This window comes from Helobdella robusta (genome assembly GCF_000326865.2).
Source record: "Helobdella robusta unplaced genomic scaffold HELROscaffold_7, whole genome shotgun sequence".
NCBI lineage: Eukaryota > Metazoa > Annelida > Clitellata > Rhynchobdellida > Glossiphoniidae > Helobdella > Helobdella robusta.
Window position 1 is genome coordinate 142,429 of NW_008705398.1, and position 18,850 is coordinate 161,278.

General features: G+C 36.8%; 1 protein-coding gene across 1 annotated transcript; it reads right to left on the bottom strand.

The window, feature by feature from the left end:
* Positions 1-639: 639 nt before the first annotated feature.
* Positions 640-17,129, bottom strand: HELRODRAFT_189498 (hypothetical protein; the record flags this gene model as incomplete). Its single annotated transcript, XM_009030641.1, has 41 exons — positions 640-1,117; positions 1,144-2,351; positions 2,526-2,611; positions 2,735-2,806; positions 2,929-3,080; positions 3,197-3,347; positions 3,469-3,558; positions 3,798-3,949; positions 4,073-4,261; positions 4,749-4,842; positions 5,209-5,286; positions 5,849-5,969; positions 6,117-6,330; positions 6,470-6,584; positions 6,799-6,984; positions 7,152-7,211; positions 7,386-7,654; positions 7,744-7,837; positions 7,931-8,155; positions 8,236-8,325; positions 8,469-8,775; positions 8,895-9,029; positions 9,571-9,647; positions 10,530-10,641; positions 10,766-10,852; positions 10,925-11,022; positions 11,142-11,348; positions 11,500-11,706; positions 11,796-11,936; positions 12,011-12,092; positions 12,482-12,615; positions 12,736-12,805; positions 12,902-12,963; positions 13,326-13,438; positions 13,613-13,720; positions 13,916-14,010; positions 14,174-14,304; positions 14,438-14,594; positions 14,710-15,023; positions 15,240-15,347; positions 17,097-17,129. 40 exons carry the CDS (start codon positions 17,127-17,129, stop codon positions 1,943-1,945), a joined length of 5,625 nt encoding a protein of 1,874 aa, XP_009028889.1. The 3' UTR covers positions 640-1,117; positions 1,144-1,942.
* Positions 17,130-18,850: the final 1,721 nt, after the last annotated feature.

Sequence of the window (18,850 nt, forward strand, 5' to 3'; positions counted from 1 at the left end):
TATTGTCTTACATAATTTTCCAAAAAGGATTTTCCAGAATTAGTAGGAAATGTAATTGTTTTGTAATTTTTCATCACAACATCGAGCCAGTATTTTATAACCTGGGATCGTTCATTTCCTGCTTGCCTCTTTTAATACCTGTTAGATGCTCATTTTATAAACTAAAGCATAAGTTATATTAGATTGACGGATAAGTTCTATCACATTGGACGCATTAAATAGCATTCAAATATTATTGAAATTAATGGCTTGTATATTGAAACCAGTTGGAGGAAAGGCTGGTTCGGCACGTATGTATGTAGATTGTACAATAAATGTTTTGTAGTATAAAATTGGGCTGATGAGTGTGTGTTTTTAGTTCTAAATTGAAATTCTCATGTAGGATAAATTCGTTACATCATTCAATAGTTTTTCATATGGGGATTGTGTTTTTATAATTACTATTTATTGATATTAATTCAAAATTTTAATACTATTGCTTTATATTTGATAAGGTTAACATGAAATATTTTTTAATCAAATTCATTGCAGGAACAGTCAGCTTCTTTTGGTCTTAAGGTTTCCTTAGTTGCATTTGTGTTTTTAGTAATTTGTATTTTAGCTTATAGTCGATTGGCTCCTGCAAAGACAAAAATGAAATAGTTGTTTTTCATTTATTTAATAAATTTCATCTAAAAAAATTTTTGGAAATGAAAAAAAAACTAAATGAAAAAACTAGAAAAGCACAATTTTGATTTTGACAGGTCACTACAAACAAACCCACAAAACCAAATATCAAACTAATAAAAATGAATACCAAATATACACGAAAAATGTTAGAAACGTTAATGAAAGAAAAGTATATGAAAGAAGTACGTGGGTAAACTACCAATGTGTAATGCATGTAAATCTTAATTGAAATCTTATAATGGCAGCCCCCTCCATTTATTCATTCATTAATAATGTCATACTAAAGAGTTTTACAGAAAACTGTAATTATGTTGAGATGACGAAACCAAGTGAGTGCTGGCTGTTTAAAAAAATTGTTCATGTAATTCACGATGCGAGAAAATTTCGCAGAACGTTTGATAATAAGATTCTCAACTCATTGACATTTTATTAATTGATATATTTATGTATTTATGTATATATATATTTATGTATATATATATTTATGTATATATATGTGTGTATGTGTTGGATGGGAACCATATTTTATACAGTTCTACCGAACTGTTGGCATATAGTTAGATTAACTATTAATTGATTTATGCCAACAATTCTGTAGAATTCACCCTATACTGTATAAGTAATAGATGAATAATTCAATAAAATGTACACAAGCAGAAGATAGTTACTGACAATATATAAATGACTAGTAACAGAGAACATACAACATCCAGAAACACATTTATATTGTACCGATGGGAAGTTTCAAAGAAAATAATGTAACGGGCAGGTACCCTAAAATGTTTGATTCGTTTTAATGTAAATGACGTTTGACCAGGTTATATGAATTAATACGTTGGTAATTATTAATAGATAGTTCTCAGATGAGTGAGATAATAAGAGAATGGAGATTCTAAATTAAACTCTTAATTTAAATTAATAAGTAAAACAAATATTAACGAATAAAAAATGAATCAAGTTAATGAATGGAACTAAATTAAGCAAAGTCGGTAGGTGGAATAAACTCATGAAGTTGAATTTGGAAAGAAATTATGCAGGTGGGAAAGAGATAACGTTGGCTGACAACAACGTACAAATATCATAAATACATACGCGTGGATACAACAAATGTTTAAGCTTCAGACATCAATTCTAAACATATCTTCGTAATGATTCAAAATAGTTATCCATAACAGATCTTCAACAATAAGCTCGTGCAACCTATTAATTAGCATCTACAAGGAAACCAACTTGATCGCAATTTTCGAAGATTGTTTTTTCAAATCAGATTTGATCACAACCTCTTGAGAACCGACAGCTTCCACTCGGGCGGAACCTGTAAAGTGTGCAATCCAACCGTTGAAGGATTGAACGGGAAGGTGATGGCGAATAAATATTTCGTGTCCATCAGAAGTTGTTGAGTGGAATCCTGCCTGTATGAGAGTTTGTCTTGTATTTTCCGTATAAATGTGATTGGTACGCGTTCCTCAAACTCGTTAACGGGCGTGTAGAGGTTGAGTATCTTGATGATTTGCGAGGTCGTCAGTTTGGAGCACATGTCACACACGCTGTCCACGTCGGTGTCCGTCTTCCTAGCTTGAAGGAGTTGCGATGCTTGGATGATGGGATCGAGAGCCGACTGAACGTTCGTGTCGTTCATTTTGTGGTCGCGCAACCACTGCTCCATGTGGCTCAAATTATACCTGAAACATGGGTTCGTTGGAAAGTTTGTATTTATTGCATAATTATGCCTTACAAATGTAGGTTTGATTGAGTTTTATCAAATAGAATTGATTACTTCTGTCTATTTCACATTTTTGAAACAGGTGAATGTGTGTGCGTACGTGTGAGTTGAAATGAATGAGAAAATTGTGCACCTCATCTGCATGCCCTTGGTCCAGTGGCACATGTCTTTACGTAGGAGTAAGTTGTTGAGGGAGTTGGCGCATATGAAGTAGAAGATCTAAGTTGGGGTGTTTCTAATTCATCATTCCGAATCATCATTATCATTTCTATCATCATCATTTTAATCATCGGCCATCAATACGATCGTCACATTTATTCATTCGTCGAAACCTCTGCTGACCTGTCTGAATATTTGCTGAACAAGCTCTGGATCGACCATGTGAACGGTGACTGTGTGCATCAAGTTGTCCAACTGTTGTTTGCAGATGGCGATGAAGAAGACGGAGTTGCAAAATATGAAGGAGAGAAGACGTAAAAGGCGATATTGGAGAAATAAAAGTAAGGAAAGCAATAAAAACGAATGAAAATACGAACTGATTTGATCAATCTATCGAGTGCCTCATCACATGACTTGGCGTCTGCCTCTCCTCTTCTTCCCACCGCCATGTTCCTTCCACGCAAGCCTGCTCCCGTCGGCTTGCCAGCCGTCAGACCAGCGATGGCTTCGTGTTCCAATATGGCCGACACTGTTGTGCATTGCATTGCGACACATTAGTTAATTGTGTGCATGTTGAATGTGTTTCTCTATGCATCGCGCACTCGTAATTGATTTTATGATAAAAAGATTGAACGAAATATGAACCAATGAAGGGATGAATTTGCGCTTCGACGAGTTTGATTAGTCCCTGGAAGATCCAGACGGCCAGGTCACTGAGAATCTGCCGGTACTCGGAGAGGTCAAAGTTCTTCAGGCAGTGTTCGTTCTGTTTGCTGGTGTTGTGCGTCTGGAAGACCTGCAAGTGCGAGCAAGAAACATTTCATTGTTATCTGTGGCGCCATGTTCAGTATTCAAATAATTAATGCGTGATGTATCGTCATGAATAATATTATAATTAATAATTATTGTTGTTCTACTTTCTCTCCACTGTACTGTTTCAAATTATGAAGCAATCTGCAAGTGTTCGACAGCCACAAGGTCAAGGTTTCTGAATCTTCCTGGAATCTCTGTGTGGATACGACGATGATGATGGTGGGCATGATAATGACGATGATGGCTGAAACACAATCATTACTAATAAACAATCACACGTCATTCGGGATGATGATTTTCTCTTAAATAAATTTTGAAAAAAATTTATTAATTGCATTTAGATCGACCGATGGTTGGCATCGTGAAGAAACAACCGAGTTTGGATGAACCAATGAGAAGCACCGAACCATTCGACCAATGGTAAGAAAGGTACCTTAACGGTTTTCTTGATGCCGTTGATGGTGTTGGTGAGAAGACTTCGGACCTTGTCGTCATCATTCATGTGGTCCGTGTGGCGAATGCACATAAAGATGATGTAGGCGGGCAGGCCGGGGAGGTGCTGCATGGCTAGGCGGGGTTTCATTTCTGGCCGTGTGTGTTCGTGTGTGACCATCGTAATGTGCGTGCAATCAACTCATCATTCATCAATCAATCAATCACCCTAGCCCCAACCAACCATCCAACTAGCAAACAAACGAAGGAACGGACCAATGATAAGAGACTTGATGATGATTGGCTCATCTTCCTTCCTGTATTCGAACATCCCGTTGTACTCTCGCTGGCCAAAATGTCTCACCACTGGCATGTTGTGGCCGTTGCTTGTTGCAGTTGAGTTCAACTGATTTTGTTGCTGTTCATCTCTGGAAAGGTCAAGTTCAAGGTCATCCTGCATCTCAGCTGATGAGGATGAAGACGATGAGAGAGTTGATGAGGATGGAAATGAAAGTGTTTCACGCTTGTGAGATGCAAATAATGCGAACGAACGAAATCTTAAAAAATACCCTACTAACTACGGAGCATCACCATCTGCCATTCATCCCCTCACAAATCATCACCATCTGCCATTCATCCCCTCACAAATCAACGCTGTTTCTCACCAAATGAACCAGACTGACTCATTAATCTGGTTAATTTCCACTCTCCTTATAACGGGAGAGACGTCGGTAAGCATGCGGGGAGAGATTGCATATATAATAATTATATTTAAAATTACAGTTAAAATGAAAGCACGTCAAGCCACATTACATTAAGTTACACTCAATCATATCGCATTACATTGCTTGCTGCTCTTCACTACGTGCGTATTCATCTTCATTCGTGGATGATGTGAGGTCGAAAATGTTGAAATGAGGACGATGATAAATTAAAGCATGAGGCAACCGACCTTCTGAATTTTTTAATCTTTTTGCGTAAATCTTCAATGCCTTCTTCAGTTTGATGATTTGTTCATTCATCTTATCTATCTGCTCTCTCAAATCCTGTATTTGTTCGTTCATTCATTCGTTCGTTCATTCATTCATTCGTTCGTTCGTTCATTCATTCGTTCGTTCATTCATTCGTTCGTTTGTTCGTTCATCAAGCAATATTTTTTTACTCATTCAGAGTTAGCAATGGGCAATACTTTTCAAATCATAATTATTTGCTATCATCATATCATATACGCGATACTGTTACTATCTGGTACCAACGATTACAATTACTACTACTACTACTTCTAATACTGCCAACAACAAACAAAATAGTAATAATTTAAAAAAGAATGAATGAATGAGTGAGTGAATGAATAAATGAATGAATGAGTGAGTGAATGAATAAATGAATGAATGAATGATAGAAGGACAGACGAGGTTCTCGGAAGTGAGCCTGGTGATTTCGTGCTGCATGGTCGCCTCCATCTTCACCTTCGGCGTCATTGTGAGGTTCTGCGTGCGAATCAGTTCGCCATCTTAATTATCATCCATCATTCATTCATTGATTGGTATTACGGACTATAACAATGAACCGAGGAATGATAATTTAATTAAAGTGATTGAAGGAACGAACGAGCGAACATAAACGAAACGAAAGCCAACGAATTTCAAATCATTTTTAACCATTAATTCTAACAGAAAGTCATCTAGATAGCGAACTATGAAAGTGCAAAATTAAAAAAAAATAAAGAATGGTAAAAGAGAGGTCGAGTGCGAATGAACGGAGACAACGAAATTGTGAATTAATTGGAAACGATGACGATGAAATAGAAAACTTACGCTCGTGATGTCATTGAGCTGTGGCGATGGAGCGAGAGATTTTATAATTTATAAGCATTAATTGTGAAACGAATTTTAATGAAATTACTTCAAATGTTGAGAAATTTAAAAAAAATTCTATACAACAACTCTTGCATTATTTACGAGAAGGTGAACAATGCGAAATAAGGATGATGAGTTGCATGACAATGAAGGCACGACAAACAACTACACCGGCAAGAACATCACGGCCCACCTGTCCAATCAACTTTTGTTGCCTCATGTTTTCCTTCTTAAGTTCCTCAATCTGATTCCTCATGTCTCGCTCTTGTTCCGTGTAGGACTTCTGCATTCTTTGAAGTTCATTCTCTAGCAACCTAATTGTGTTTTATTCGTTGTTTGTGTGTTTGCTTGTTTGTTTGTTCATGTTCACTGCTGGTTAGTCGTTCATCCCTTCCATAACCGACTTACTTATCCGACACACATTCACCTGCAATCATGACAACGACGACCACAACACCCACTTGTTCAAATCTTTCTGAGTCTTATACGCCATCTCAAGTTCACCATCATCCGGAACAAATTCGCCTCGCCCATCTCTACTTTGCAGCCCATCTCTACCGGATGACGTCATACCGCGTTGTACGGCACTCCTCGTCATGGAGGCCAGCACGGTTCTCAGTTGAATGCATTCTTCGCGACGTCGGTTCAACTCCAGATTCATCACTTCAAGTTGCTCTGCCGAAGCACATACACACGTACGTACACACATTCAAACATTCTGGCGCATATGCAAACAGACATTACAGTTGTCCAATAAAATTGAACATACAATCAATCAGTTTAGTATCATTTTTAAGTTGCTGAGAAGACCAACCAAGAACCAGTTTGGCACTTTTCACTCCTTCACCCTTCTCTCCATCCATGATTGACCTTTGCAACTTCTCAAGGTCGTTCTTCAGGTTCGTATTTTCTATCTCCAAGTCTTGCAGCTGTAAATGAATGAATGAAAGAACGAATGAAAAAATTAATTGATTGCACCCTTTCAACCACATTAATAAACATGTTCAAAAAGTGTTCAAATTCATTATCTAGTTCATCGATCAATCAATCAATCCATCAATCAATCAATCAATCCATCAATCCAAAAACAACAGAGTCAACATGGAGAGCAATCAACCAACCAACCTTAATTGATTCGTAAACTTCCTTATCAGGATCACTCCTTCCAGCACTCCCTTCAGCAACTCCGCCACCCTCAGACGACTGACTTTCAAACGACCTCGACCCACTCTTCCTGTTCATCTCTCTCCTCATCACAGATTTCTCCCATTCCAATTGACGGATGCGCATTTGTAGGCGGGCAATCAGGTTCACCTCTTCAGTGGAATCCTTCAATGTGATTGGTCAAATGTGATTGGTCAAATGTGATTGGTCGAATGTGATTGGTTGAATGTGACCGATTACATTTGGAAGGTTGAAAAGTGGGATGGTTGTCATTGGCTGAATATAATGATGATGATGATGGGCTGAGTTGATGATAATCTAATGATGAAGACCTTTTGTTCGAGTAGCGATGAATCAGAAGAGTTTTTCGATCTTTCGAGCAGTTTCGCTTTCTGGAGATGGGGATGATGATCAACATCATTGTAAGAACACCGTCATCATCATCTTCACAACACCAACTCGATAAAACTAATTAATAACTTTAACTAATCTTGAAAGCCAATAATCCAATTATTACAACGAATGAACGACGTCTGCATAACATCGATCCATCCAACGCAGACTACCTTCATTTCATCCTCTCCCTCGACATCACCATCTCTCAACTTCGTCATCTCTCCATTCTCATCACTGCCATTCGAGATTTGCTTCTTCAGTGCGGCCGTCTGTAGGGCTGGCTGCTCGTCCATGATGACCTTGCGGTTCCCTTGCAGATTTTCATATCTTTGTTGCAGACGAGTGTAATCTTTTATCATTCTTTGGTGGTGGCTGCGTTCTGATTCGAATTCGCGCGTTAATTCTTCTCTCACTTGCTTCAATTGTTCGTTCAGCAGGGCTGCAAATGTAAAAATGCAGCGTCATAAAAATGTCCGAGAAGAGAAATGGGAGAGAAAAGATGAAAGGAATAAAAATGTAAAAGAGAACCTTCGTGTTGGCTCTTGTACTCTTGCATTTCAACCTGCTTCACATCCAACTTCTTTCTCATCTCTTCATTCTCCTTCCGCATCTTCTCAAATAACTGAGCAACATTTTAAAAAGATTAAACTTGAATTAATCAACTTATTCGTCCATCCATCCATCCATTCATTCATCCATTAACATTGTAACTCACCTTCTCCTTCTCCATCCTGACAGCTTGCATTTCAGTGACGAGGGCTTCCTTCTCCAACTTTTCCACCTCGAGGTCTCCAGTCAACTTGCTGACGAGCAGCTCCAACTCCCTCAGCCTGTCCACGTTTTGTTTGGCAGCATTCAGGGCCAGCTTCATCTTCGCCATCTCGTTCCTCGCCTCGACCAACTGGCTCTGGTCTTCTTTCAGTACGATCACCTCTTTGTTCTTAAGTGTTTTTGTTGGCAGTGATGAATGCAAATCTTTCAAGAGAGACAGCAACGAGCGATAAGAAACAAACAACCGACCTTCTCAGTGAGTTTCTGCTGCAGTTCAATGATTTTGTTCTCCAGACCCTTCGCCACCTTCTTGATGTGCTCCACGGACCTCGCCTCGGCCTGTTTCGAAATTGTTCATCCATTCAAATTAATAAGCCATATTATTCACTCATTCAAACCAACCAACCAACCAACAAACAAACAAAAAGAGATGAATATTCATGAAAAAAAAAAGAGAACAAAAACAAAAAACAAAGCAGCACCTTTAGCTTCTTGAAAAGTTTCTTGGCAGCTCTCCTCCTAACATGAGCTTGCAACTTGACCACCCCTCGTCTGACTTTGTGGTACCTCCTGCGAGCCAACCAACCTCTGACAACCTTCTGTATGAGAGTGGCCTTGACATTTTTCACAATACGCACGTACTTGTTGCGCCCGAAGAGACCGCGTGCGTACGATTGGACGAAGATGACGCCTCTGATTATCTTCTTGTAGATGGCTTGCTGGTAGAATCGCCGCCACGTCGCCTGGATCTTCGTGGCGCATCTCGTCTCCAGGAGGAAACGAGCCTGCCTGCAATTGCGATCAGTTCAAGTTCTGATGACAAGCAATCAATCGGTGATGGTTCTTCACAGCAAGAACATCAACATTTAAGTTACAATTATGACCTTTAACCCCTGACCCGAACGAACCTTCTAGCCAACATTCCTCTTGCATATTTCTGCAACTTCAAGGCCATCTCCCTCACTTTCTGGAACTTTCGTTTCGCCAGAAATCCTCGAACTACTTTCTGTATCAACACTCCGCAACTTCTCAACTTGTCCGTCCTGCGATAAAATGTTCATTCCTACCATCATCATTAACACCAGCGCTCTTGAAATAAACTAAAATATCGGCTCCTTAAATATTTTGCAAATACTCTGTCGAAATTCAGAATTTAATTGCAAATATTTTTAACAATATTTGAAATACCGTGAAGTCTCATTCGCTAAAATTTACACGGTTAACATAAGAAACTTACTTACGTGCTCAATAAACGAACTTCAATTTTTTTCATTTTTATATATGAGCAAATAGATTAAAGATAGATTTGCATATACAGCGCAAAAGAAACTAAACGGTTGATGAAGCAACTTCATTGTCAAACTAAATCTGTTAATTACTAATTAACATCCCAAAGCTGCTAGATACGGTCCAAATACTGCTATTTAATTAATTATTTTAAATACGTTTAAATGCTGGGTTGAGTATTTAAATACTATTCAATGGTATTAAAATACTCTAAACACTTAGCTACACTGTAAATGCGTTTAAACAATGAAATGAACGGACGAACAAAGTTAGGAAGGAAACGAAAGAACAATGGACCTAAGTTTTTCGAGGTAGGCAACTTGGCCGGCTCTGAAGAAAATCTTCGTTCGACCTATTTGAAATTTTTCTTTGTCCTGGTAGAAGATTATCATCATCACCGTCGTCATCATCATCGTCGTCGTCATCATCCAGTCTTCCAATCATCCAAAAACAATGTGTGATAAGAAATAACTAAGTCCTCCTAAATAATCGTTGAAACAAAAATTCGTAACAACTTAACTAACCGACCAACTGAACTGATGCAAATTAAACAAGATGTGTGTGATTGACGCGAATGTAAGTTGTGGATATGAAAAAAAATTAGCGTAACTTAGACGGTAACAACATACTATTAATAAAGAATCTCTTACCGATTCTAAGAATATTACAATCAAGAAGAGATTGTGTGATGAAATATCTAAACAACGTGCGTGCCGTCAAAATAAAATAATGAATAAAACAAAATTAACGACATCACATCACATCATCAAAAAATATATACAATGTACATATACCGAAACTTGAGTGAGCTGAAAATATGAATGAATGAATGGAAAGCACATTACTAATTACAGTCGTATCATTAAAGATGAAAGATTCAGTTAACATCAAGTTATTAACTATCCGACATCCCTCTAGCCCTATCAAGTCGTAGGTGGCAGGACAAAAACCGCCTTAAGTTCAATTCCCATACTCCAAAAAAACAGATCAAGCCAAATAATTTTAACCTTAGCGGCGGTTAATTTTTTAAGCAAGAAATAAAGCGAAATTAAATGTCATTAAACAAAACACAACCGAAATTAAAATCACAACAATATGAAATGAAATTTTGACCCTTATTGGGGTTAGAGAATTTTAGTTTGGAAGGGGTTTTTGTCCTGAAACCATAATCATTGCTCGTTCGAAGAGAATAACTTATTTAATAAAATATATTTAGCATCTTTCAAGTTAAATGAACTTATTTAGTATCTTCTGACTTGGATAAACTTATTTAGTATTTTCTGACACGTCATCTTCATGTCCTTCCTGTTTATTTCACTGCTATGAGCCAGAACTCGATATCTCTGGAAGAATTCAGGGTAGGTCCATCTGAAATTAGAAAGGGGTGTTCAAAATTGAATTATTCAAATATGGTTGGTTATACGACAAAGTAAAAAAATAGCATGCATATGTGGTGAATGAATAAAAGTTTGGAGAAATGGGTCGGGCCTACCTCGACGGGTAGCCGGCTGCACTGATCCTGATGGTTTCAAGTACACCACAGGCTCTCAACTGTTGGATGGCTCGTTGCGGTTCAAAGCTGAAAGATAACAATCAGCCGATCGTTTAATCAATCAATCAACCAGCAAAATAAATAAATGTATGAACATACTGGAATGGCAGCTTCAGATCATTGGGTTTGATGCATCGTATGTAGTGTGGGGTAGTTTTGAAGAGAGTTTCCATCAGCAACTTCAACGACTCACGAAACTGTTCATCAGTAGGTCCATTCATTTTTATTACTAAATCATCGTTATTAAAATTTAAAGTTTTCCCAATCATTTGTTAACCATCATCATCATCCACATCATCATCATCGTCGTCGTCACCTGAGATCCAACAGTTTTCCTCATTTGTCTCTGAAGAGCCGACCTGCCAGGCAGATCCTTGGACGAGGACCTGATGACCGATGACGTCATGGTCTGCCTCTTCGTGGCGCTGGCACTACCCCCACCCGCCCCACTCAGCATCGTCGTCGTCTTCGTGGGGCTGGATGGGTCAGCCAGGTTCTCAAACAGTTCTGCTACCAGTTCATACTGTGGGCGTGTGAGATGGTTGTGTTGGTCATCGCGTGAACCAGTGAACATAAGAGACAAATAAACGAGTGAATGAACTAATAAATGAATGATTGACAGAATGAGGAAGTGAACAAATGAACAAATAAAAAAAACAAAAGAACGAACAAACCTGACTAGCTTTCAATATATTGACATGTTCTTCGAGAATGGTGTCTCGATTCTTTTCAACGAATCCATCCATCAGATATTCGACTTTGTCAGCGAAGTGTATGATGATGAATGACGTCTGAGAGAGACGGGGCTTCTCAAAAAATTCGTTCTTGCCGTGTTTGTCGTACAACTTCTGGTTCCAATTCTTATCCGACGCATTAGGCATCTGAGCACATATGCGTTCGTCATCATCGTCACCAACACCATCAGCATCATCGTCGTCAACATCGTCATCAGCGGCAGGGCACCACCCACCTTGCACTCCTCGTCAAGAAGATCGAGCACACCCAGTCTGCCTTCGATCAGTTCGATGCATGGCTGGTTGTCGTGGAAGTCGATAAAGCTCCACTCTATCTCCTCCTTTATGTACTCCTCTTGCTCCAATTTGAAGACGTGCTGTGGCGGTCATGATGGCGATGATTATAATGATGACGATGATTACAATGATAACAAAAATCATGGCGTCTAACCAAGCAGAACTGTTGTTGCAGCTTCTCATTAGCATAATTTATACAGAACTGTTCAAAACTGTTCACCTCGAATGTCTCAAATCTTTACAAATAAAATGAAACAGGTTAAGAAAAATTGTTACTATCATCATTGTTGAAAGATTCATATCGTCATCTGCATCATCTCCATCTCCATCATTAGCATGGGGAGAGTCCACCAACAGACATTTTCGTTAGGTTAAATTTAACAAAATATCTATATAACTAAACTGAATGAATGTCGGTTTAAAATTGTTGCAACTACTTAAACAAGCAAAGAACGTTTTGCAAAATAATTTGAACAAAAAATATGAGTTTAAATAAAAAAGCCGTGAAAAAATGATAAGCAGAGAGAGGAGAGAGAGAGAGAGATCGTCGACTTTCTTTCTGAGAAATCCTGGCCCCTCCCCACAAAAAATTCTGCATCGCAATCATCAACATCATCAAAGGTACCCGTAAATATCAAGGACTCCGATGAACTTATCTGATTTGTAATTGGCTGACAAAAGTTTGTTGACCTCAGATACGATCCAATTAAAAAGCTGGGAATATATGTGTTTCGACAGAGCATTTCGAGTGTTCAGGGCCTGAAACGTATTTAATAATATAATACTTTAGCTGCTGGGCATATAAAAAAATGAAAGCACATATTTATGAATGAGTGAACGAATGATCAATTAATTAATTAATCAATTAAAAAGTGCAACTTGTTGATGAGTGAGAGGCTTCGTGAGCGTTTCATTGGCCGTGACAATCTTTCTGTGACACAACCAGTACCTGAGTTTCAATCATCATCGTCGTCTTCATCTCGATCGTCATCGTCGTCCTCACCACCACCTCAGTCGTCAGCAACATAACGAAACATGCACCAACCTCATCTGTTCCTGATCGATACCCAGCAAATCAGCCATGATGGATAGGTGGACGTCTATTTTCTGTTATTCGTTCATTCGTTTATTTATTTATTTGTTCATTCATTCATTCATCATTGAAAGCGAAGTAAAAAAAAATTGAATGAGGTGCTTCGTATAATTCATCAACATTTTCTTTGATTTATTATCGGCCGCGAGCTGCCAACTCTTATATTTAAACAATTCAAACAACAGTCGAATCCCCAGAATATGAAACATGGTGAGGAACTATTAAGGTCGCTATGCCGTTGAAAGAACGAATGAACGAGCGAACGATGGAAGGAACAAACGAACGAACGAACGATGGAAGGAGCAAACGAACGAACGAACGATGGAAGGAGCAAACGAACGAACGATCGAACGAACAAACGAGCGAAGGAACGTACATGAACTTGGCAACTGTCCCCTCTCCTGTTGTCTGGGATGATGTTGACGTTGCCCATATGAAGAATTCCACTTAAAATTCGGAAGATGCACATCTGCTTCAAATCATTTATGCCTAGATGATGATGTTGATGATGATGGTGGTGGTGGTGATGATGATAGGTGAGCATATAAAAAGGAATGATGATGTACACAGGAATGGGTAAATAAGTGAAAGAACAAAGAAAAAAGTGAGTAAATGAACGAATGAATGAAAGAAAAACAGATGAATGAATAAAAAAGTTGCTACCCATGAGTGAAAATGCTTCCCTGAGGTTTGCAAAATCATCAAAGTCATCAATGGAATCAACTTTCTGAGCACTCCCCTGGTTCAGGTAGTCGAACTTCTCTGCCTCATCTGCTCGGTTGTCATTATTTTAATTATTATTGTTGTTGTTGCTGCTTCGACGTTATTAAAAGTATGATGACGATGGTGATGAAGGTGATACAGCAACCTTCGCTGATGTAATAATAAAAGAATTTTTTGTTGAGAACACATTCAAGAAGATGATGATATGGTAGAGATGATGATGATAATTCTAGAAAAGGTGACCTAGTTTGAGTTCAGCAAAATCTGGGTCACCAGCATTTGAGCAGAGTTGATAGAAGATGTGATAGTTTCGTTCATCTGGGGCTTGGTAGACAACTCTGCGAACGAAAGAATGAATGAATGAATGAAAAAGTGAAAAAGTAAATAGCCCAAAACGTTGATTAAAATTATTTTGATGCCATACTTAGCATTGCAATGATGGGGATTATGTGGATGATGATGATGATGATAACGGTGACTTAAAATAATTCGATGATTAACCTCGACTTCTCAAGAAGATACGTCCTCATATCGGCCCCAACAATGTTGTTTGACTTACTGAATCTGATCTGAATGTACTTGCCAAACCTGCTGCTGTTGTCATTGCGTGTCGTCTTTGCATTCCCAAAACCCTTAGAGGAACAGAACAAATTTTTGAAAACATCGCAAAAAAAAATCTCAAATAATTTCAATTGGGTCCAAACACCACAGCAACAATATTTCTAGCTGGAACAAAGCCCCTCTATTAGGGCCCAAACAACAAACCTCCATGATGGGATTTGAGGCCAGGACTCTCTTCTCGATCTGAGTTTCGGCTTCGGCCCCACAGACCGTTGCAAAGTACCTCATGGCATATTTGGCCGACACCGTCTTGCCTGCCCCCGACTCTCCTGACACAATCAGGGACTGGTTTTCATCATATCTGACAGGAATGGTTTTTATTTGGTGACAAACTTTTAAACCATTACATTGAACTGATAACCACATCTATGGCAAAAAATGGCAAAATCTTCCAAATTAAAAAAAATATCAGAAACTTTGCCAATCTTTTGTAGGCCTCCTCTGCAACAGCAAAAATGTGCGGGTCGAGGCTATTCATGCTCTGTCCGCTATAAGCAGTGATGGTGTCATTGTCATAGATGGGCAGACTTTCATAAGGATTGATGGCCACCAACACGATGCCACAGTAGGTGTAGATGTAGTTCCTCTCCACGAACCTCACTTGCAGATTGTACAAGACAGCAGGTTCATGCAAGTAACTTAGGGATGTTAAATCATTCTCCCCAATTAATATATCCGGATTTCTAAGTGGGGGTAGATTCTTGGGACCAGCCACTTGAATTGATGTATCCTGATATGGTTATTTGAATTGCTTTTTACAAAAAAAGTTACAAAGTATCACATTTTATAATAATCATAGTCATACTTACCGATCTTGCTATATGTTAGTACTTCATAAATTAAAAAAAACGACTAAGAAACAAAATTTACTATTATTATTATATTGTTTTACTCTCTATTACAATTGAATCATTAATGATTAGTTAGTGCTAGATTAGAGACAGACCTTGCCATCATCCAGAGTGACTTTCAAAGATTTCTGTCCCTTGTAATCTTCATTAAGGACAGCACTTTTCCAGACCATCTCCACATCTGGCAGCCACACTCTTGTACCCTAATTTAATTATTCACGTTGTTCACATTTTTATTTCAAATAAGAATAAACAATAAAAAATTAATAAGCCAGCAAGCTTACATTATAATTACACAAAAATATGTTTTTATGTTAATTTTTTTAACATGATGGCATTGGCATTTAAATTAGCAATTCCACCTTTGAATAAAGTTCCGTAAAAGACATGATTCGTATGTTGGAATTGAACAAAATCGGATAGATTCACATGATCAGTTTGATGATTAGAGATTAGTGTCAGTTCTCGTTATCTTAAAATGTTACATTTGTGCGAACTCCTTAAATTAAATATCATCGAAAGTTCACTTTTGGACCCAAATAAAACATAATTTTGAGTTGTCTTTGAACCATGGAATTACATTAAAGTCTATGGTCAAGCTATTGAATTTTTTATTATTATTATTCATTAAAAATCAGGATCTGACAGACGCAGAAACTGTTACAGCATGCAAGGCAGTAGTACAAAATTAAACAAATAAGTAAATAAATGAATAAAAAACGGAGAAAGAAAAATGTTTATTCTAGTTATATATATCAAACGGCATCTTATTGAACAAAGTAGTATCATAAAATGAATAAAGATACTTTTTTCAAAATTTTAAAAAATTCTCAATTTGGTTTCATTGCGATATCGATGATTATGATTGTGACCTGACTAATTAAAAAACATCAAATAAAATTTATTAAATAGGATGGGTAATTCGTTGCGAAATCGTTGGAGGGAAATGACGTCATGTTAACAATAGTTAGTTATTTTACTGGATGGTAGTTAATCAGCCGGTATAAAGGTTATATTCAATTCCTATCAAATAAATTTGACTAAATATCATACGCAGGCAAAACTAAATAAAGAAATAGATAGATAGATAGATATATATACGTAGTTATAATACTTCTATAATGTTGTATTTACACATTCAAATTGTACAATTGTGTTATGGTGTAGTCTCAAATTATTTTGAATTCTTTCGGAAAAATTTAAACTTTTTACTGTACATATACATATACATAAAATACATATATATACACATATATGTATTTTAAATACCTTATATGAAATATTTTAATTATGTAAGGAAATACTTAAAATCAGTGTATACAAATAATTACTAAGATTATATGTTTAGATAAAAAGAAATACGGCAGTTCTAATCAGTCAATCAATCAGAATGTTTCGAAGTTTGGGTAGCTCTGTTGTCAAGAATGTATATTAGTGTATTACATAAAACCAAAAATCAATAGCATTATTAAATCAATAAACTTTTTACTTTACTGATGTGAATGATTGAATTGGTTTTAAGTATAATATATAAAAGAAATGAAATAAAGACAACATGCTCTTTGGATAACCTCAAGAGCAGCATTACTACTACTACTACTACTACTACTACTACTACTACTACTACTACTACTACTACTACTACTACTACTACTACTACTACTACTACTACTACTACTACTACTACTACTACTACTACTACTACTACTACTACTACTACTACTACTACTACTACTACTACTACTACTACTACTACTACTACTACTACTACTACTACTACTACTACTACTACTACTACTACTACTACTACTACTACTACTACTACTACTACTACTACTACTACTACTACTACTACTACTAGTACTACTACTACTACAACATATTTTTATTTTTCAAATGTTAGGTGAAAAAGGAGCGATCTCAATATTAAACTTGAATTCAACTAGATAAACCTGTACTGTGTAAACGTTCTCAAACAATCCCATCAGGAAGTCCGTAGGCGTTCGTTGAATTCATTTTAGTATAGATAATATATTGTTGTTAAGCACCTATAATAACAATTCATATACATTAAATAAAGTTTTTTATTGATGTCAATAATTGAAATGATAAGAATATATGAATGGAACTGGTATAAATAGGAGCCGAAAATTCGTTGAAATCAGATCAGGCGCTTTGTACCATTGTCTTAGCGCCTGGTCTCATTTTTTTATTTCTTTATTTTATATTTTCTATATTTATTTATTTTTATTTATTTTTACTATATAGAGTTATATAGAGTTATATAGAGTTATATAGAGTTTGCGCGGTTATATAGAGTTATATAGAGTTTGCGCGGTTATATAGAGTTATATAGAGTTATATAGAGTTTGCGCGGTTATATAGAGTTATATAGAGTTTGCGCGGTTATATAGAGTTTGCGCGGTTATATAGAGTTATATAGAGTTTGCGCGGTTATATAGAGTTATATAGAGTTTGCGCGGTTATATAGAGCTATATAGAGTTTGCGCGGTTATATAGAGTTATATAGAGTTATATAGAGTTTGCGCGGCTATATAGAGTTATATAGAGTTTGCGCGGCTATATAGAGTTATATAGAGTTTGTATGTTTGTCTGTGGTTTATGTGTTTGTATGTGGTATTTTTTTTATTTTAGGTGGGTTCTTTAGCGGTTGCTCATACATACATTACATACATCATGTTTGTTTGTGTGGTAATATTTTATGTTCTGTTTTACTCCTTGTTCTCTTTCTTCATGAGTGTTAGTTAAGTTAGTAAAAGATAGGTAGGTGAGATTAAAAATTAATTTATTATATAGGTAGGCTAGGGCATAAGGTAATTTAATTATATAGGTAGGTTAGGGACTTCTATTCTTTTACTCTACTTTGTGGTGTGTTTTTCGTTTTGTGTTTTGTTTTGTTTCACACCATACATTCAACAGGTACGCGGCGGTTCCTGGTTTTAGTGGGATTTTTATTTATTGATTGTTGAATATATTTTTATTCCTACAGGTCTTACTCTCTACGTTTTAGTCTTTCTTTCTATTTTACCATTTTTATTTTTATTTATTTAAGATGCGTCATTTAGAACACCTACTCAAACACACACATTACATTAGGTAGCTATATAGGTAAGTTAGATAGGGGTAATTTTATTTGTAGGTAGGATAGATAGGAAGCATCCAACACTAATGTAGTTGAATAGGTAGGTGCGTAAGTTTATCGCTTCTATTTTTTCTTGCACCCACATTACACGCATCAGCGTATTACACACACACACACACACAAATACATACATAAACACATATATTAGTATTTGAGCGTAATTTTATTTTCATTACACATTCTAATTTATTATTACTAAGGTTGAGAGTAATTTAATTTCATAGGTAGTTAAGGGCAATAATGTAATTCTAAGAACAATCTTGTAATGTAAATTAAATGTTGTAAGTGTATCGATAGGTAGGTTAATTATTAAGTTTAAATTATTATTAGGTTGGAGCCCAAGGCATTATGTAGGTGGTGGGGTGGGGCCGATTGGCGAATGAATTGGGCTCTTGAGTTTTATAATTTTAGGTAAGCTAGGACCATAATGTAATGAATAGGTAAGTTAAGGCTACGTTGTACACACATACTCATTAATAGATTTAGGGTTTAAGTTTTACATTTTTTTTACTAAGTTGGAGCCCAAGGCATTATGTAGGTGGT